General features: G+C 42.4%; 1 protein-coding gene across 10 annotated transcripts in view; it reads left to right on the top strand.

Moving 5' to 3' along the window:
- The window catches only part of Ptk2 (protein tyrosine kinase 2), a 207,465-nt gene that overhangs the window by 171,833 nt on the left and 15,056 nt on the right, over nt 1–20,576 (top strand). For all 10 annotated transcript variants that reach the window (XM_057791700.1, XM_057791691.1, XM_057791699.1 and 7 more), the window contains 6 exons: nt 704–790; nt 4,098–4,235; nt 5,571–5,702; nt 13,957–14,019; nt 18,493–18,532; nt 18,826–18,932. In XM_057791700.1, the coding sequence (XP_057647683.1) occupies nt 704–790; nt 4,098–4,235; nt 5,571–5,702; nt 13,957–14,019; nt 18,493–18,532; nt 18,826–18,932 (567 nt within the window). The remainder of the gene's footprint in view (nt 1–703; nt 791–4,097; nt 4,236–5,570; nt 5,703–13,956; nt 14,020–18,492; nt 18,533–18,825; nt 18,933–20,576) is intronic.

Here is a 20,576-nt window from a genome sequence, read left to right as displayed (position 1 = left end):
AAGGTGCTGGGCATCTTTTTGGGGGTCAGTCTATAGTCTTTTTGGGTCTGTTCTGTGTTGCCAGCTTTGTCCACTTAAATTAGATGGCTGTTATTTTAATATTCGCCTGTGGAAACTCTGTTGCTCTGAGTTTCTGAGCCTTCAGCTTGACTTTTCTCCTAAGTTACTACATGTAACACACGTTTTATTTTGATTATATAAATTTTATATTTGATTTCCCTTTTATCCATTGAGTTTTTAGTGTCATAACTAAGACATTCTTCCTGCTCCCCATTAAATGGCTGAAAAGATTTATTCCTGCTGGGCAGTGGTGGTGCATGCCTTTAGTCCCAGCATCAGGAGGCAGAGACAGGTGGATCTCTATGAGTTCAAGGCCAGCCTGGTCTACAGAGCAAGCTCCAGAACTGGTTCTATAGTTACTGAGAAACCCTGTCTCAAAAAAGAAAGAAAAAAAGATTCCTGTTCCCTTTTAATGCTGTTACAGTTTGACCTCTTAAATTTAGACTGTGAATCATTTTAAGTTAACTGTCAGGTAAGTTGTAGGAAGAGTCAGTTGTTGAAGACTCTTCCCTTGCTGAAGTGTATTGGTTTCCTTTGATTATTCTTTTCAACCAAGTTGTATTAGCAATATCTTTACTGTGAGACATTGTTTTTTCAGAATCAGGAGACTCATCATTACGATGCTTTGTTCATTTGTTCACAGCCCAGCAGACCTGGTTATCCTAGCCCAAGGTCCAGTGAAGGATTTTATCCCAGTCCACAGCACATGGTCCAGACCAATCACTACCAGGTATATGAGTTGTCACAGATATATAACATGTTACTTGGCTCATCAGCACTTATGTGGTGGGAAGAAGCTTGAATTCATTTCTGTTTTTTGGTTTGTCTTCTTATTTTAATAAGTGGAAGCTAAGAAACTAGTCACCTTGGTCTTTGCCTTGACTTTCATGCCTTCCCAACCTCCCACAGGTCCACAACATTCATCAGTCACATCTTAAAGCAGGCAGACCAGCACCTGTGGTTGTACTTAGATCCATTGTCTTCAGCCTGCCTCTAAGGGACAAGGCAGAGCTAATAGCGAACTGTAGTTTTTCCAGAAGACAGAAGTAAAGCACAAAAATAAAGTGAAGGCGGATGAAATAGACAGCCTGCTGATGAGTGTGTGGAGGAGTGCTGGGTTTGGAACAGCCACCCAAGAGCAGAAGGACACTCAGTGACATTGAACTGTAACCCCTGGATAGGCCCCATTGCTGTCGAATGCCAACACCAGTGTCTATACACATACTGTGGCTCCATTCTTTTTCTTTTTCGAGACAAGGTTTCTCCGTAGCTTTTGGTATCTGTCCTGGAACTAGCTCTTGTAGACCAGGCTGGCCTCGAACTAACAGAAATCCGCCTGCCTCTGCCTCCTAAGTGCTGGGATTAAAGGCGTGTGCCACCACCGCCCGGCTCCGTGGCTCCATTCTTTAGAGGGCATCTTTGTGCCCTTCCCAGTCAGTCAGCCTAGCCCTTCTGGTCTCTGTTACCTGGCTAGCAGAGGTGTGTTTTACTTGTTATAGAATCTAATGTAAGTAAAGTGGAGTGTGTGCTTGAGAGGTCAGTTTTTTGTCTGTTACGAGGTTTACCAAGAATATTTCAAAGGTTCCAGAAAACAGGTTTAAATAAAGGACTCTCAGGTCAATTTGGACAAAAAAAATGCTTAGCTGGTACTAGGGGAGAAGGTAGGCACTGCTTCTTACTAGAAAACAAAAGACCGTAAGTCTGTGGTAGTCTAGGACAATGGGTACTGGGTAAGTTTCAGGCTCTCTATATAGCACATGACTCTATACACTGATTCTCATGTAGAGCCAAAGAAGATTCCCATCACTAGGAACCAGTTGAGGGATGATCAGTCAGGTCTGGGTATTGGGAGACACTGCTGTATGAAAGCCACTCTCTGGAGCAAGGAGAATAGGTACCCAAATTCATTCATCTATTATCTAGGCACTTAGAACATGAAAAAGAAGTCTCCCACTCCCGAAAGGATGCATAGTGGGGTATGTTCCAGCTCAGCAAAAAAGCTTAATCTGACCAGGACAAGGATCAGAGAGCAGTGGGAAGTGTGTGGATAGGCTAAAGAAGGCAAACACACATCTGACTGATGAGAGACCCTAGGTGCTGGCATACAGCATAGCTACCCTGGAGAAGAGCCAGGGCCTGCCTACCTGACCCTTCTGGAAGTCAGTGCTCAGCTGACCCTGAAGGGAAAATAGACAGCATCAGCACCTGCTTTCTGCGGTAGCTATCAGTTCTATGTGTCCTCTCAGGCATGCGGGAAACTGGACAGGCTTGAGGACATGTTTATAGGTGTTTGATCCCGCTACTTTGAAAGCCCCTGAGGATTATTTAGAAACTGCAATAAGTTACACAGAACCTCTTCTTTGTAAAAAAAAAAAAAATTTCTGAAAGTTCTTTTAATAATGTAGTACTTTTTATCAAAAAAAAAAATGCTGCTATAGGGCCTGAAGAGCTAGCTCAGCAATTAAAAGCACTTAACTGCTCTTGCGGTAGACCCAGGTTTGGTTCCCAGTACCCACATCAGGTATTTCATGGTTGCTATAGCTCTTGCTGCGGCATGGTTTTGAGTTGGATAGAAAAGGAAAATTCTGAAGCTGAACATGAAACAACTATATTGTGGAGCTCCTATTACCTTAATATCCAATTTCCATAATGTACAAATTCCAAAATAAAATAATTTCTTCTTTTAAGAGTGTATAATGTGGAACTGGGTGGTGGTGGCACATGCCTTTAGTCCTAGTGCTTGGGAGGCAGAGATAGATAAGTGGATCTGGAGTTTAAGGGCAGTGTGGTCTGCAGAATGAGTTCCAGGACAGCCAGAGCTACACAGAGAAATCCTGTCTTTATTTTTTAAAAAAAAAAAAAAAAAAAAAAAAGTGGGAGATGTATGGGGCTGGAGGGTTCCATGCACACTTGTTATATGTATGCAGGTTTGTGTAGAGGTCAGAGGACAGCTTTGAGTATCACCTTCAGAAATGCCATCTGCCTCCTCCTTTCATTGGCCATGAGTTTACAAATTAGCATAAACTGGCTAGCCACTAAACCTCAGGAATACCTATTGCTGGCATTACAGCTTTGTATCACCATGCTCTGCATTTTTATATGTGTTTTGGGAATCAAACTTAGGTCTTTATGCTTGTGAGGCAACCTTCAACTGAGCTAGCACTCTAGCCACAGAACTAACTCACTCCTTATCTCCTGGGATATGTTCAGATTCATTGTCTAATGCAGAAGCAGAAAATTACCTTGCCTGAAAGTTTCTTTAAGAACCCATTTCTGGACTGAAAAGATGCCTCAAAGCATGAGCTCTTGCAGAATACTCTAGTTCAGTTCCCAGCATCTACATCAGTCAGCTCACAACTCTGTGTCACTTCAAGAGGATCTGATGCCTCTGGCCTCTGTGGGCACCCATGTTCTGATGGACACACCCACACAGAAACACATCTATATGTGTGTTTTTAAACACATATGTAAGTTTTAAAATAATAGAAGTAAAAAAATTATCTTAAAAAACAAAACTCAGTAGAGCAATGGTGACACGCCTTTAGTCCCAGCACTCAGGAAACAAAGGCAGATGGGTCTCTAAATTCAAGGCTAGCCAGGGCTACACAGAGAAATCCTATCTCAAAAAAAAAAAAAATTAAAAAAAAAAACCTTCATTTGTGTGCCCTGTCAGCTTACTTCATTTCTGAGCCCCTGGTTACTTTCTTCTATGTTTATTCCAAGTTCAAAGTTGACAGTGTTGGTTCCCTGATCATTTCTCAGTATTCTGCTTTCATCCTGTGTTTGAGGACCCTTGTGATTATATTGTACCCATCCAGATAATTTGAGTCTCCATTTGTGTCCATGATTTAGAGGCACATCTATAAGGTACTTTTTGTCAGGTCAGAGAATAGACAAGTTCAGGGAATCAGAGCTCTGCTCTGGAGCCTGTTCTGCCTACTGTGTATGTTCTCCTCAATAGGAGTTGTTTGGCATTGTGCATCTAGCAGAAACTCTGTTCTGTCAGAAGCTTACACTGCTTTCTGAATCACTCACAGGTCTCTGGCTACCCAGGTTCCCATGGAATCCCAGCAATGGCCGGCAGCATTTACCCAGGTCAGGCATCCCTTCTGGACCAGACAGAATTATGGAATCACAGACCTCAGGAGATGTCCGTGTGGCAGCCCAGTGTGGAGGTATTGAGGTGTTATTGGCTATAGCCAGTTAACAGACAATGTGTGGTTTAAGTCACCTGTTATTTATAAATCTGAAGTTGCTTGATTGTGATTATTTAATTCTAAAACCTATATACCCCATTTAGCCACTTAAAGCAGTCCATACCAAGAATTCCCAATGACAAAGGAGGAGTGAATTCCAGGCCAACCTGGATTACGTAGCCAGGTGGCCTTATCTCAGACAAAACAAAGTCTGAAGAGATGACTCAGCAAATAAAAGCACGCTATCGGAGCAAGCCAGACAACCTGAGTTGATCCCCAGTACACACTGTGGAAGGAAATTACCAAGTCCTGAAGTCCTCTGACCCCCATCCACATGTATGGTTACACATATATAGTAATAATAAAAGCAAAATGTAGGGGGCTGGAGAGATGGTTCAGAAGTTAAGAGAACTAACTGGTCTTCCAGAAGACCCAGGTTTAATTCCCAGCACCCACATAGCAGCTCATAATTGTCTGTAACTCTGGTTCTTGGGGACCTGGCATCCTCACATACACATTCGTGCAGCAAAAAAAGCACCAGTAAATCTTAAATAAATCTTTTTTGTTTGGTTGGGTTTTTTTGTTTTGTTTTGTTTTTTTTGTTTTTTCGAGACAGGGTTTCTCTGTGGTTTTGGAGCCTGTCCTGGAACTAGCTCTTGTAGACCAGGCTGGTCTCGAACTCACAGAGATCCACCTGCCTCTGCCTCCCAAGTGCTGGGATTAAAGGCGTGCGCCACCACCGCCCGGCTTAAATAAATCTTTTTTTTTTTTTTTAATTTTTTTTAATTTTTTTTTAAATAAATCTTTAAAAAAAAAAAAATCAAAGAGAAACAAAACATGCCCCTAGCCAGTCTTTTCTAGTTTTGTGTTTCTACTAGTGCTAATACATTCTTTGGTGTGTTGGGCTGTTTCTTTTTTCTTTTTTAATTTTAATGACATTCAATTGTATACTTTACAAAAGCTCTTTGAGTTCTAAACCTTTAATTTCTCTATACATATATAGACATATATGTGCTGCCCATTACAAATTGTAGATTATAACACTACTCTTTAAATACATCAGTAGCATTTAGCAAATATAAAATGTGTACATTATATAAACATGTTTCTTGGCATGGACTGTTTCTTAGAAGCAGCCAAAACACGTGAATATTAGACATAGTAAATCTCAGCCTTCAAATTGGTGGCTGGAGTTTGAGAGGCCCTGTGCCCACGACTCTTTGGCTTAAGAGTTTTGAAAGACCCATATCACAAAGTGGGAATATGAGAATGAACTCAGGAAACTGAATGTTCTCTTGACAATGTCCTTTCCAGGACTCAGCAGCTTTGGACCTTCGAGGAATGGGACAGGTGCTTCCCCCTCATCTGATGGAAGAGCGGCTAATCCGACAGCAGCAGGAAATGGAAGAGGACCAGCGCTGGCTGGAGAAGGAAGAGCGATTTCTGGTAACACTGTGCAGAGTACTCAGCCCCATCCAAGTGTACCTTACACACTACTGCAGAACTCCATTTCTAAAGCAAAAGACTGACTTTACATCTGGTCCCAAACCCTTGCCATCATAGGCTGTTTGTTATTATTGATGATAGTTTAGGAATCCACTTCCAAAATTTTGTAGTGTATTGTAGCTCAGAGATTTCTCTGAGTTTTTTTTTTTTTTTTTTTTCCATTACCACATTGTTGGAACAAAAAGAGTCCATGTTAGTGTGAAGGTAAAACATTGCATCTCAGCCCTGTAGTCGTGTGCTAACATGGCTGCAAGTCCTGTCTGCCTCCCGTCCCAGTTGCAGTGTGTCTGACAGATGCATCTGGACCTTGAGGAGAATGGTCTTTCAGGCACCTCTTGCTGACAGCCCCATTCAGAAGACTCTAAGTGACAGAGAGCTCTCTTTCTGATCCTCCTGAATTGCTGTGTTCTTACCTCAGCACTGGAGCCTGTGAGACTTGTTGTTCCTCCTCTTCAGCCTTAGGAAAAAATGTTACTGGAAAGAACCAGGGTGCCTGTTGCTTTCAAAGTCTGTCTTAGTAGTTTCACCTGGGGAACCCAAACCTGGGTCCTTATGCTTTGGCTGAGTCATTATTTACCAATGTCACCAGCATTGATTAGGTTGTTGTTTTGTTTTGTTTCTTTTTCTTTTTGTTGTTGTTGTTGTTGTTGTTTGTCAACCTGACACAGGCTAAAGTTATTTGGGAAGAGTGACTTGGTTGAGAAAACTCCATAAAATTTGTAGATAACTCTGTAGTGCATTTTTTAATAATGATTGATGTGAGTGGGCATAGCTCCCTTGGGGTAGTGCCATACCTGAGCAGGTGGTCTTGAATGATTGTAAGAATGCAGGCTGAAGCTGGCGGTGGTGGTGCACTCGGGAGGTAGAAGCAGGCGGATCTCTGTGAGTTCGAGGCCAGCCTGGTCTACAAGAGCTAGTTCCAGGACTGGCACCAAAGCTACAGAGAAACCTTGTCTCAAAAAAGAAAAAGAAAAAAGAAAATGCAGGCTGAGCCATCTATGGGGAACAAGTAGCAATCCTCCATAGTCTCAGTTCCTGTCTCCAGGTGGAGCCTGACTTGAGAATTGTAAGCTAAAATAAACCTTTCCTCCCCAAGTTGCTTTTGGTCATGGTGTTTTATCTTAGATAGAAACCTAAGACACTACCTTAGTGCTGTACTTTATGTTAAGAGGCAAGGTACAGAGAGGGCAGAATTTAGTCCTGGTCCTAAACTCCTTGAAGTCTATGACAGGAAGCATTTAAATCAACCATTGATGGTATTGTAAGGCAGTGGTTTCAGGCAATACTCTGAAGATTTCATTCTTTGTATATAGCTTTCTTTTTTTGAGAGGGGTTGTTTCTGCACTGTCTTGACAATTGAATTCAGAGCCTCATGCATGCTAGCTATTTGTTCTGACACTGATCACAGATTAAAACATGCTCCACCAGCTTGAATGCAAAGGCTTCTCTGTTTAAACTAAAGTTAAAACAATGAAAGCTTTATTTTGAAATTTATTTATTTTATATGGATTGGTGTTTTTGCCTTCATAAATGTCTGTGTAAGGGTGTTGGGTCTCCTGGAACTGGAGTCACAGACGGTTGTGAACTTTCATGTGGGTGCTGGGAATCGAACCCTAGTCCTCTGGGAAAGCAGTCAGTGCTCCTAACCCTTGAGCCACCTCTCCAGCCCCAACAATGAAAGCTTTTACACTCAAGCTGTGCAGACAGCTAGTGCATTGAGTTTTCTCCTGGGGAAGTCATAGGGCCAACTCAGGGAACAGCCAACAGAGCACACACGGGAACCAGAACACACTGGGAAGGCTCTGTTTTTCAGTGTTTGTTTGGTTTTTGTTGTTGTTACATTTTCTTTTCAAGATGGGGGCTCAAGCATGCTCTGGCATATCTGTGGAAGTAAGAGTACAACTTGGAGGAGTTATGCAACCAGGGGATGGCCTCAGGTTATCAGGGTTGGAGGCTGGTACCTTTACTGGTACCTTGCCAGCCTTCAGTGTCTTATTTCTATTTCAACCTCAGATGTAGCACATACTTCACAATTCAAGTGTCTGCCCCTTCAGGTACATCATCTCTCTTTTTTTAAAAAAGATTTATTTAGTAATTATGTATACAGCATTTGTCTGCATGTATTCCTGCAGGCCAGAAGAGGGTATCAGATCTCATTACAGATGGTTGTGAGCCACCATGTGGTTGCTGGGAATTGAACTGAGGACCTCTGGAAGAACAGTCAGTGCTCTTAACCTCTGAGCCATCTCTCAGCCCCAATACATCATCTCTTAACACATGTACTTATCAAAGTTAACAGTGACTAATAGGACAGTAAATACAGCAATATTGCTTGTATTCATATGACATTTTCTATATAATGTTCCTGTATAAAGTCATTCAATTTTCACAACCATCCTGTACAATTAGAATGTGTTCTTAATCTTTTGTCCAGCCGCTTGGGGGCCATGTGTGCCTCAGAATTTACTATGGTTATTTTCAACCACTTAGACACTTTATGTATGACACAAGTTATTATTCTTATTCTCCATTAAAATACCAGAGTCAACCATTAACATATCTACACAAAATACAAATACATTACAGGGAAATAAAGATAATTTATTCCCATTTGGCCAGGTTTTACTACTAAATCAGATACATTTAAACTAAAAAAAATGCAAGTGTAGGTTTTAGGAGTAAGGCTGAATGAACGAACTTGTGTCTCCTCATTGAGATAAATGCAGATGCAGAGCAATGGTGTATCAGTGCTGGGGACCTATGCTCCATGCAGAGCGGCCCTCCAGTATTGCTGCATGTTCTTCTCTGTGGGACTGGAGTTTAATCATGCTGTCACGTCCCTCATCACATGGATTTATAGTTTATATCCCTTTGGAGAAAAATATCCTATATTTTCAGAATCTTCAATTTGTTAAGGCAGATCTAGATTTTAAGTCATGCCACAAAATAATAATAACTATAGTAGTAGTAGTAGTAGTGATTTAATTCTCCTAATCTGGGTAGTCATTTGGGAATGAATCTAAGAATACACCAGTTGTTCCCTGACTTATGTCTTAAGCTTTTTTTTTTTTTTTTTTTTTTTTTGGTCCAGAAAGCCTCTCCACCATTTTACACACACACACACGGAGGGAGGGAGGGAGGGAGGGAGGGCACAATTGTTGCATTTTTAAAAATGAAATTATTTGAATTTGATAGGCTTCAGTGCGGGTGTGGTGTATGTGGCTCCACTGAGCAGAAGTTTGCTGCTGATCACTGTTGAATGCTGTCACCCACTTTCTCTGACAACTGAGGTCAAAAGAAAGAGGAGCCCTGTGCCTCCTGTAGTGCTGGGGAGACAGCAGAGTCCAAATAATGTGTGAGCTAAGCCTTGAAAGAGAAACTGGAATTTGCAAAGCAAACAGGCACAGGAAATACATTCCTGGCAGTGGGAAGAGCGTGGGTAATGACGTGGGGTCATGGGACTGGCTTAGCCAGATGTGACCCGTGCTGATCTCCTGAGGGAGTTGGGGAATTCTCATCGGAAGGCTCAGGGGGCCTGCATTCTACAGGATTGTTTTTCTTTGAGATTGTGTGCATGCACTGTACCTCTCATTCTGAAGCACATGGTGAGTTCTGGTGAAGGCCCCACTTGTGCTCCGTGCAGGGTGTCACCAGCCTCTGAGTAGCTTATGTGTGTGCATAGTCCATCTGCAGAGCTGAGTTACATGTCCCCAGAGCCCTGGCTGTAATGTCCACCTTGATGAGTCTCCCTCCATATGCAGCAGAAAGGCCTGCTGGAGTGTCTTGACAATTCAATTCTAATTTTTCCAGTATAGGTTCTGTAATCTCTGAGGAGATACCTGTCTTTGCTGCCTGAATAAAGTGCTGTCTGTCTGTGAAGAGCCTCACCTGTATCAGCTCCTCCTTGGCACTAAGCTGCCCGGTTGTGCGTTTTTGTATGAGACACTTTTTTTGTATTGTTAGGACTTTAGCTGTTGCTGCTGCTGTTGCCAGGACTCACTAAATTGTCTAAAGTAGCCTTGAATTAATCATTGTGTATCTTAGAAGGTCCCAAGACTGCAGCCCTCCTCCATCAGAGTAACTGAGATCACAGGCCTGAGCCAATATCTCCAGCTTGCCCCCTGTCTCCTGACAGTCATCCTGTGAAATCTTTCTTTGACCTGTCCGTTTAGGTTTTCTAGATGTCCAACTGAGTTGCTTTTTCATTTTTTTTTTTTTTAATTAGGTTGGGAATGTATCTCACTGGTAAGATGCTTGACCCGTATGTGTAAGGTACCGGGTTCAGGCCTCACTTTAGGGAATTAAAAAAAAAAAATCACACACCTAAAATCTTAGTACTTAGCTAATTGAGGCAATATTGCTGTGAGTTCTTGGCTAACCAGGCCTATAGTGTGGGTCCTAGTATCAAACCACCTTGTGTTTTCTTGTCTTCTTCATTTTCAGTTCTTGTTACAATATTTGTTTTTCTCTCTAAGAATTGCCTGCTTATGCCTTGTATTCTTTGCTTGCTTTCATTTAAAGTTTTCTGTTCTCCATTAAGCTTGACTGTATGTATTAAATGTTCTACTAATTGTAAGGGGAAGCTTTGGACAGGCCTTCCAAGTCCAGTGGAAACATCTCATAGGCTTGACTGCCCTCTGCAGACAAATCCCTATATGTTTACAACTGCTGATTACTGCTCATAATTGAGTGATTATTCCTGGTGAGGTGTTTTCAAAAACAGTCTCCTCCTTCCCCCTTCATCCCTGTTATCCCCTCTCCCCTCCTTCTGGCTGTTTCATTAGAACATCAAAGTCGCCAAATCCTGAACTAACTCTGTTAGCTTTCTCTTTGGTTTTTGTATCATTTCCCTTATCCATTTACCTGAAAAGCTGAGGTGTTATCCTTTCTTTGCCTTCTGCCATATTCACTGTCACCAGATCCTATTAGTTTTGAGTCCTGACACTCTCACATCTTCCCTAACCATACTGGGTCTCTCAGCATGCGCTGATGAGCAACTTTGTGTAGAATAGTAAGACAGATGCAGTGCCCTTTGTCTGTGGTGAGGAGAAAGACACAGACTAATGGACAGTGGGCAGAGAAGGAAAGAGTTAAGTGCTTTGAAAAAAATCTGAAGAAGGATACCTTTCAGCCCCAGAGAGTGAACAGATATGTAAAGCCCCAGGGTAAACCTGCACCGTGGGGCACAGAGTGGATGTTGTCGTATCCTAATCTGGTAAAGAAGAAAAAAAAAACAAAGTGTCTCCTGCCACCTACCATTTGCCACTTGCTGTCTTCAGAATGCTGACTGCACTTGCATCCATTTTCATGTAGAGTCCTGGAAGAAGGAAGGGCAGAGTATACAGGGTACAAGGTGGAGGCAGGCAAACCTAAGGGCTTCCCTCTTGAGCTCCAAGTGGGTGGTGGAGAGAAACTCTTAATTGAGTAATAAGTAATCTCTCTGGCCCATTTGAATTACATGAAATGTTCTCTGAAATGCTGTCACTCTTGCTACGTGTTTTCCCTGCTAAACTGAGAGCTCCTGGGAACAGTCATTGTCCCTCCCATCACTGTTCAGGCCCCGTGCTTAGTATAGAAGGTCCCAGCACTGGAGTCAATAAGCAGTGCTTACCTCATGCCTTTTCTTGTGCTTCTGCATCTGACTTGGTAGATTGTTCCTACTCCCATGTGTTTGGGCACAGATACACTCTGGAGGGCCACCACTGAGATGTGCGTCCATGCACCAGCCCTCAAGCAGAAATGGATCTGAGAGTGCAGTGAGGGTCAAGTGTGGTGATGTGTGCAGGAGAGAACAGAGCCTGTTTGTCTGCAGAGGACACCCCTCCCACCTGCTTTTGTCTGCATGTCTGTAAGCTCCTGCACCACAGAGCCACATACCTTCTTGGAACACATTGCACCCCTGTCCAATCCCTGAACATCTGCGACTGTTGAACCAGACACGGCTGAGAGTTTGCAACAATATAGCAGCTGCCCTCTGTTGGATCCTCAAGGCTTCAGTAGTCTACATGCAGCATGTTTCTCTCAAGAGTGCTATGTCTGCAGAAAATGAGGATCTTATCAAGTGTGTAGACCATTATAGATCAATACTCTCAAGAAATAAAAATCAGTTAATAGAAAAATGATATTTCTTTTTTAAAGATTTATTTATTTGGCCGGGAGGTGGTGTCTCAAAAAAAAAAAAAAAGATTTATTTATTTATTATGTATACAGTGTTGTGTTTGCATGGGTGCCTGCTTACCAGAAGATCTCCTTATAGATGGTTGTGAGCCACTGTGTGGTTTCTGGGAATTGAACTCAGGACTTCTGGAAGAGCAGCCAGCAGCCATCTCTCAAGCCCCCCGAAAAAATGATATTTCTAAAGAAAGACAATATGCAAGCCAAACTTCCTTATTTCTTTTATGCATGCATCTGTGTGTGCACATGAAAGCATGCCTGTTTGTGTATGATGTGTTTAATGTATATGTAGATTACTTTGAGAAGTCAGTTCTCTCCTTCTCCCATGGAATTCAAGGACCAAATTCAGGTTCAGATTCGTCACAGCAAACACTTTCACCTCCTGAACCGTCTCACTGGCCCAGACTGCCTTATAAACTCTGCCATCCTAAAAGAATTCCTGGCTGTGGAAGCTTCAGAAGATAAACACCATGTCCCCTGTGGTGAACTGGACAGCCACTGTGGGTTGTACTCCCCACTGTAAGCAGATAGACTCTGTTACTTGAAAGTTGACTAGTTCTGCCCATAATACTGTCCAAATCTTTTTTCCACTGGATTACAATAACTATTGCTTGGAAGACTTAGGTTTCCAGAACTCATGCTAAGTTTTGAGGTTGCTGCCTTTAACTGTTACCGACATCCACTGAGTCATTTACCAAGTGTTTGGGTGGGTCAGAAGTCTCTCCTCAGATCATAGTCCTGCACAGAATAATTTCGGTGACAGATGCTTCTGCCTGAGGTCATATGTTCTCTTGATTGCAAATACTTTGTTTTACTGTACCTCCCTCCTTTCCCTACCCAGCTCAAGATTGTGACCTTTCTTAGCTGGCCTGTGCATGAGAATCACTGCTGTAAAGCTCTTGCTAACGGACTCCTTTGCCAGAATGCTGACAGCCAGAGTAGAGCTACAGTCTAATGAGAAACCTTGTTTTCCTTCTGAGAATTGCTTAAAATAGTGACTTGGCTTCTTATTACTGTGCACAGTACTAAAAAGGGGGACTTTTTATAAAGTTTAAAATGTAGAAGGCCTGTCTACATAAAGCCTGTTCTGTGTTCCTCTCACACAGTGGACCCAGTCAGTCCTGATGAAAGAAAACCAAAAAGGGAGCTAGGACCTAGCAACAAAGGACTGGCTGCCAGAGAACAGACTGCTCTGACAGCCAGTGGCCTCCGTACAGGCTTCCTGGGAAAAAGGCCTCTGGATTGAAAGCCTTAGGCATTTTCTAGCAACATGAGTGTGGAGTCAGGAGCTGACCTGTTTGTTGCTGCATCCCAAGAACCTGATTCAATGTCACACAGGTGGAACCAGCAAATGAAAACAGTACAAGACCCCACACTGCACAGCAGATCCCCTTCCAGTCATCAAAGTGCCCCTCTGACCAGGCATATGGTTCTGGAAGAAGTGCAGGGCCTTACCCCAAAAATTAAAAAGAAGGGGCACACAAATGGCTCAGTGAATAAAGGCACTTGATACTAAGCCTGAAAACATGCGTTTGTTCCCTGAGACCCACACAGTTGAAGGTGAACATCAACTCCCTCTGGTTGTCTTCTGACCTCCATTCATGAGCCATGGTATGTGTGTATGCATGTTCACATACACACTGAATATATAATTAAGGATATTTAATATTTATGGAATATAGAAATCATTCAAGGTGCACTGGGCTAGTCAGAAGATCGCTGACAGAACACATCTAACATGTTCAAGGATCTCAGTTACATTCCCAACACCAAAAAGGAAAAGAATTATGTGCTTATCATCACATACCCACTTGGGAACACAAATAGCACAATGACACTGTGTTTCTGCTAGAGATGGTGGCGGGTAGAAACAAGTACCTGGAAGCTGGTTGGTACTGTAGTGGGGGTGGGGCTGCAGTATTTGAGAATTGGGTATAAAATGATGAACTTAAGTTCAAATATCTGACAGTAACATACACATACCAAATGAAATTATCTTGGTCTTTGTTTTCATCTCTAGAAACCTGATGTGAGGCTCTCTCGAGGTAGCATCGACAGGGAGGACGGGAGTTTTCAGGGTCCGGTAAGCATCTACCTGTACTCTCCCCAGAACTTGGTCTCAAATTCTGCTATGCTGGACAGCCAAGCATATTGACATTCGTGATATGGGATAGAATGGCCTTTGTGTAAATAATGGGAAGGTTATCTAAAACCATCCATATGCCATGTACCAGATCCTTTAATTCCTGTCTTCTTACTAATACGGACTTTTTTCTTTTTCCTTTTTGTTTTTGTTTTTGTTTTGTTTTTCAAGACAGGATAGCTGTAGAGCTCTGATACATACTTTTAGAAGTACTGTAAAGATCAGAGTAACAACTACACATAGTTGTGATTTGCTAACTTTTTTTTTTTTATTTATTAAAGATTTCTGCTTCCTCCCCGCCACCGCCTCCCATTCCTCCCCAATCAACTCCCCCTCCCTCATCAGCCCGAAGAGCAGTCAGGGTTCCCTGCCCTGTGGGAAGTCCAAGGACCTCCCACCTCCTTCCATGTCTAGTAAGGTGAGCATCCAAACAGCCTAGGCTCCCACAAAGCCAGTACGTGCAGTAGGATCAAAACCCAGTGCCATTGTTCTTGACTTCTCAGCAGCCCTCATTGTCCGCTAACTTTTTATACTGTTTGGTTTTCTGATTTGATTGGGGTTTCTAACATAGGATCTCATGTAGACAAGACAGGCCTCAAAATTGCCAAGTAGTCGAAATTGGCCTTAAACTCTTCCCCACCTCCACTTCCTGGGATGATAGGTACGCCATATCATGCTGGGCATGACTGCAAATTTTTCCAGAGTCATATAAAACTTGTTCAAGCAAGATGTCTTTTTTCTGGGTGTTAGAACAGAAATACCTGAATTTTCTTTAAACAGCTAGCCCTTAAGACAGAACCCATAAAACTGCCTACCAGTTCTGTTCTATGCAGATGTGCCTTGTTAGATGATTCTATAGTGCTCTGAGAACACATCCTCCTAGTTTTGTTGAACTCCCAACCTCTGAGTGTTCATACTGTGTGTGAATTTTACTACTGGGCTTATGAGTACAGTACAGCCAACATGTTGTCCATGTTGGCCTTGTTTTTGTGACTCCTCTTATACAGGACACTTGGATGTTCCCCCATGCACTTCGGCTTCCAAAGTGTTGCATATCCTCACCTCAGGGCTGAGATCAGAATTCATGCTCCGTGTGTTCCCTGTTTTTTTCACTTTGCTTCAGCTATATAAGGCAAGAATCTGTTTTGTACCCACAACAGTGCCAAGAACACAGCTGGGACTCAGTAACTTTCCTAACATTCAATAAGTAGATGGCATCTGAAATAAAAAGCACTGTACAAAAGCAAGTGGTTAGAAAATCATTCTTCATACCCTCTGCCCTGAGGAATTTGCAAGTGTGGGGGTCAGGAGGTAGTCTGGGACCCTGCTTAGTGATAGAGTATGCCCTTTTAATGCAGGAGGTATCCTGGGTTGGTTCTCCAGAACCACCAAAAATAAGAGGGTTTGTCCAGGTGTGTGGCATATACTTGTAGTCTCAGAATCTTAAGATGTTGAGGCAAAGGAGTGGAGAGATGGCTCAGTGGGTATGAGTTGGTTGGAGTGTTTGCTGTTTTTTTGTGAGGACTCAGGTTCAGATCCCAGCACTCATATCAGGCAGCTCACAAGTGTCTGTAACTACAGTCCCAAAGGATCTCTTCTGATATCTTCAGCTACCTGTCACACATATGTGTATATACTCATACACACATACATACACACATACTTGAACATTTTAAAATCTTTTTTTTTAAATGATGCTGTGGCAGGAAGGAGGATCAGTTAAGCTCAGGATTCCCTGCCCTGACTGGGCAACATAATAGAATCTTGTCTTTAAAAACCAACCAGCTGGGCTGGAGAGAGGTTCAGAGGTTAAAAACACTAACTGTTCTTCCAGAGGTCCTGAGTTCAATTCCTGGCGACCACATGGTGGCTCACAGCCATCTATAATAGAAATCTGTTGCCCTCTTCTGGCCGGCAGGCACACATACAGACAGAACACTATAAAGAAAATAAATAAATAAATCTTAAAAAACAAAACAAAAAAAACCCAACCAGCTTTTTGATGTGATAAAACACCTTGACCAAAGCAATATATATAGAGAGAGAAGAAAAAGCTTATTTTGGGCATATGGTTTCAGAGGATTAGAGTCCATAATGGTAAGGACAGCAAGGCAGCAGGCAGCTAAAACAGCAAGCATCAAGAAATGGTATGCTGTCTGTAAATTCTCAGAGCCTGTCTCCAGTGACACACTTCTTTTTATTATTATTAATTAATCAATTAATTAACTTTTTCTCAGCCCAATCACAGTTTCGTTTCCCTTCCTCCTCTTCTCCCTGTCCCTCTCCCCCAATGCCCTCCCACCCCCAAATGCACTCCCTCTCCTTTTCCTTCAGAAAAGCTCCAGCCTCCCGTGTATATCAGCTAGCCCATGGCATATCAAGTTACAGTGAGACTAGGTACCTCTTTCTCTATTAAGGCTGAATTAGGCAACCCAACAGGAGGAAGGGGTCCTAGAGCAGTCAACTTAGTCAGAGACAGCCCCCACTCCCTCTGCCAGGAGTCACACAAGAGAATCAAGGCCCACAACCGTAACACATGATACACTTCTAACAAGGCCTGAACCATCCCCAAACAGTGCCACCAGCTAAGGACCAAGTGTTTAAACATGTTATAACATACAAGGGAGATGTGAACTCAAACGGCTACACCATTATTTAAATAATTTAAATATTCAGATAAATGATTTTTTTTTAAGTCAAAATAAATAGCATTTAAAAAACTGATTCTGGTGCAGGGTTATGAAACAGTTTTGAGGTTTTGAGGGCAGTGCAGGTATAAACTGTACTAATCTTGGGTAGAAATGGTCTTGTGTTTCATCTTCTTTGGAGGAGCTCCTAAGGCTATCCTACATTTGCCTCAGACATGCTGTGTAGTAAAGGTTGACCTTAAATTTCTGATCTTTTGCTTCTACCTACCAAGTGCTAGGATTACATGTATGTGTCACCATGGCTGATATGGTACTAAGGAAGTACATTACCAACTGAGCTACACTCCTAACCATGAAACAGTTTTAATTGTGTGTGCTACTCTGTGGCTCTGGTGTTTTAAAGAAATGCTTACTCCAGTTGAAAACACAGCAGTATACATGTACATATATATATATGTATGTGTGAGTGTATATATGCGTGGGTGTGGGTAGGTGGGTAGATAGATAGATAGATAGATAGATAGATAGATAGATAGATAGATAGATAGATAGATAGATAGATAGATGTGTGTGTATACACACACACACACACACAGACACACACATATATCCTAATAAGATCTTCATCACATCTAGATTTGAGTATAGTTTGGTTGTTCTCCAGTGGTAGGCATCCAACCCAATCCCTCATACATACTAGCAGCCCTACCTCTAGCAAATAGATTAATGCAGTTTCAGAAGTGTTGGGTATAGTAGCACGTACCTGTTATCCCAGGTCTTGGAAGGTAGAGGCAGGAGGGTCAAATTTAAAAACAGTCTAGATCTGTGGTGGTGTACACCTTTAATCCCAGCACTCGGGAGGCAGGGCAGGCAGATCTCTGTGAGTTTAAGGCCAGCCTAGTCTACAAACTGATTTCTAGGACAAGTTCCAAAGCTACACAGAGAAACCCTGTCTTGTAAAACAAAAACAAAACAAAATATCAACCTAGACTACATAGAAAGAGCCTGCCATCACAGATTAAAAGCATACATTTATACAGTTTTAGACAATACAGCTGGAGGAGGAATTGTCTTACGTAGAACTGTCTTTTTATCCATCAGTGGATAGACAGATTCAGAACTGTCTGTGAATTGGATTTCCTGACTGGGCCTGGGCAATGAATGACCTAGATAACACTGGATTCTGACAACACAGTGCCTCGGGTTCAGTGAGACTGGGTGCCTCTGGGTCATCTAGCAGCTACTGTGTCCAGATCTTCTTGTGCTATAACTGTTCTCATTATATATAGCCTTACTGTGATCTAGTCCTCAGCCAGAGGAGAGGTGGGAATCCTAAGCAACCAGCAGGGTGAACACATACTATGAAGGCCTGGAATTTTAAACGTTTAATGGTGAACAATGAACCAGATGGTGGTGGTGCACACCTTTAATCCCATCATTCAGGAGGCAGAGGCAGAGGCAGAGGCAGGAGGATCTCTGAGTTCCAGGACTGGCTTCATAGCTACTGGGAAACCCTGTCTCGAAAAACTAAAGAAAAAAAAGAAAAGAAAAAAAAGGATGAATAATTAGAACTTGAGGCCACTGTGTTCAATTCAGGGTATCCCAGATACATTAGTTACTTGCTCTATCACACCCAGCTGAAACCCTCAGTCATCTCAAGACTCTGGCAGAAAGTTCAAGGTGAAGAAAAACAGGGAAAGAGGAAGTGGACCATTACACCACATGGCACACAGCAGTACACTGACCAAACTTTTTTTCTCCACAGACTGGAAACCAACACATCTATCAGCCTGTGGGGAAACCAGGTAAGTGAAGAAATATATTGTGAATGAGGAAGTATGTATGGTTTGGCAGGAGTAGGATTTAAGCGGAATGTCCTGTAATGCTCACAATCTTCCTCTACTCACTAGTATGGTGTTCACCACATTAGGCCTGTGCCTAGAGTACTAGAAAGCTGAGCTTCCTGACATAAATCATCAGAGGCCCCTTCTCAAAACATGAGCCTTCTGTATGCTGTAACAATGCTAGTAGTAATAGGTTTCGGAGTGCTTGGGAGCCTGATCAGTAATGTGTGATGGGGACCTTTTTGCTTTTCCAGATCCTACAGCTCCACCAAAGAAACCGCCACGCCCTGGAGCACCTGGCCACCTAAGCAACCTGGCGAGCATCAGCAGCTCTGGGGACAGCTACAATGAGGGTGTCAAGGTGGGCATCTAAGCCTGTGTAGCATAGTCTGTTTCAGGTTGGTGGGGTCACTGGGTCTTCAGCACATGACACTTACATTGTAGTGGTCAGAGATGTTGACAAGGATACGGTAAGAAGACCCAGGATTTAGCATCGCTTGTTCTGAACCTCAAGATTCTAAAAAAGTATTGACTGGAGTCTTTGCTGTTGTTCTCTAAGCATGCTAGACTTGAGGGACTTTGTACCAGAATCTTGTTGCCAGATGAGAGTAAATGAGCTAGATACTCCTTGTTTTAAACATAAAGCCAGAATGTCCAGAATAAGTAGGTGCTCACTGTTTTCTACACATAATTCTAAATATAGCCTTGTGGAAAGGTATTTTCTGTTTCGACTCAAAATTGTACTTATAAAAGGACCGCTGGAGCAGTAAGACATATCTGCTCAGATAGATCTGCAAGCTTTCTCTGGAGGGACTCCTTAGCTCCCTCCCTAGGACTGTATCACCAGACATCACTGTTTGGCTTTCGTGGTTCCCCTTATCTTCTAAGGACAGAAAGGAGGTGTCCACCCTATCACCCCACCCCTATCTTCTAGTCCAACACTTAAAGGTGGGATCTCTTCATTTCTCACTTGGTGACAGATCCCTCTTCCTGTGTTCCACTTTTCAGTCTAATACACTTTTTTTTTTTTTTTGCATTTTAATAGCTCTAGAATAGGGGTGGAATTTGTTTCTTAGTGGGTTAGGTTTTTGTCTTGTTTTTTTGTTGTTGTTTGTTTGTTTGCTTGCTTGCTTTGCTTTTTTAATGAGGGACTGAGGAATGGGTTAGTTGGTAAGGTGTTTGCCACATAAGCATGAGGGCCTGAGAACAGTTCCCCAGAACCCAATATTGGGTTTGATAACATATGCTCAAATGTCAGTAGTGAGGAGGCAGAGAGAGACAGTTTCTTAGTTAGGCTTCCCTGGCCGTCTACCCTAGCACAATCAATGAACCTCAGGTCCCAGTAAGAGGCACTGTCGGGGAAAAAAAAAAAAAAAAAAAAAAAAAAAACAAGATAGAAAGATAGATGGGTGTGATGTTGCAAGCCCTTAATTTAAACTCCAGTACTCTGGAATCAGGGAATCAGAGACAACAAATCTCTTTGAGTACAATGCCAGCCTAATCTACAAAGTGAGTTCCAGAAAAGCCAGCACTATAAAGTGAAACCCTGTCTCAAAATAGTAAAATAAAAGCAAAATGGTTGGCAACTGAGGAGCAATAGCTGAGGTTGACTTCTTGCTACCATGCATGTATATGAAATCATGCAAACATACAAAATGATGTGTGTGATTCATGTGGTGGTATATTCCTATAATCCCATCACTCAGAAAACAAACAGGAAGGTTGAGTTCAAGGCCAGCCTGGGCTATATAACGTGACTGTCTTTGTTGTTGTTGTTTAAGAAAAAGCGCTGGTTGTGATGGATGACACCTTAGATCTGATGAGTATGGGTAGTTATTTAGTGCTGCCTCTGCCATCAGTCTCACAAGGTTGGTAGTGGTCATAGTTTTCATACTAGATAATCATGGTTCACAGAAGTGGAATAGTTTGTTCAGGGTCATTCAGAGCCAGTGATTGGACCAGCATGTGGGCCCTGTCTGCATACTGAAAGTGCCCTCTTCTGGGT

This window comes from Chionomys nivalis, chromosome 17 (genome assembly GCF_950005125.1).
Source record: "Chionomys nivalis chromosome 17, mChiNiv1.1, whole genome shotgun sequence".
NCBI classification, from domain to species: Eukaryota; Metazoa; Chordata; class Mammalia; order Rodentia; family Cricetidae; genus Chionomys; species Chionomys nivalis.
The sequence above is the reverse complement of the archived record's forward strand: the minus strand, read 5'-3'. Positions and strand labels throughout refer to the sequence as shown.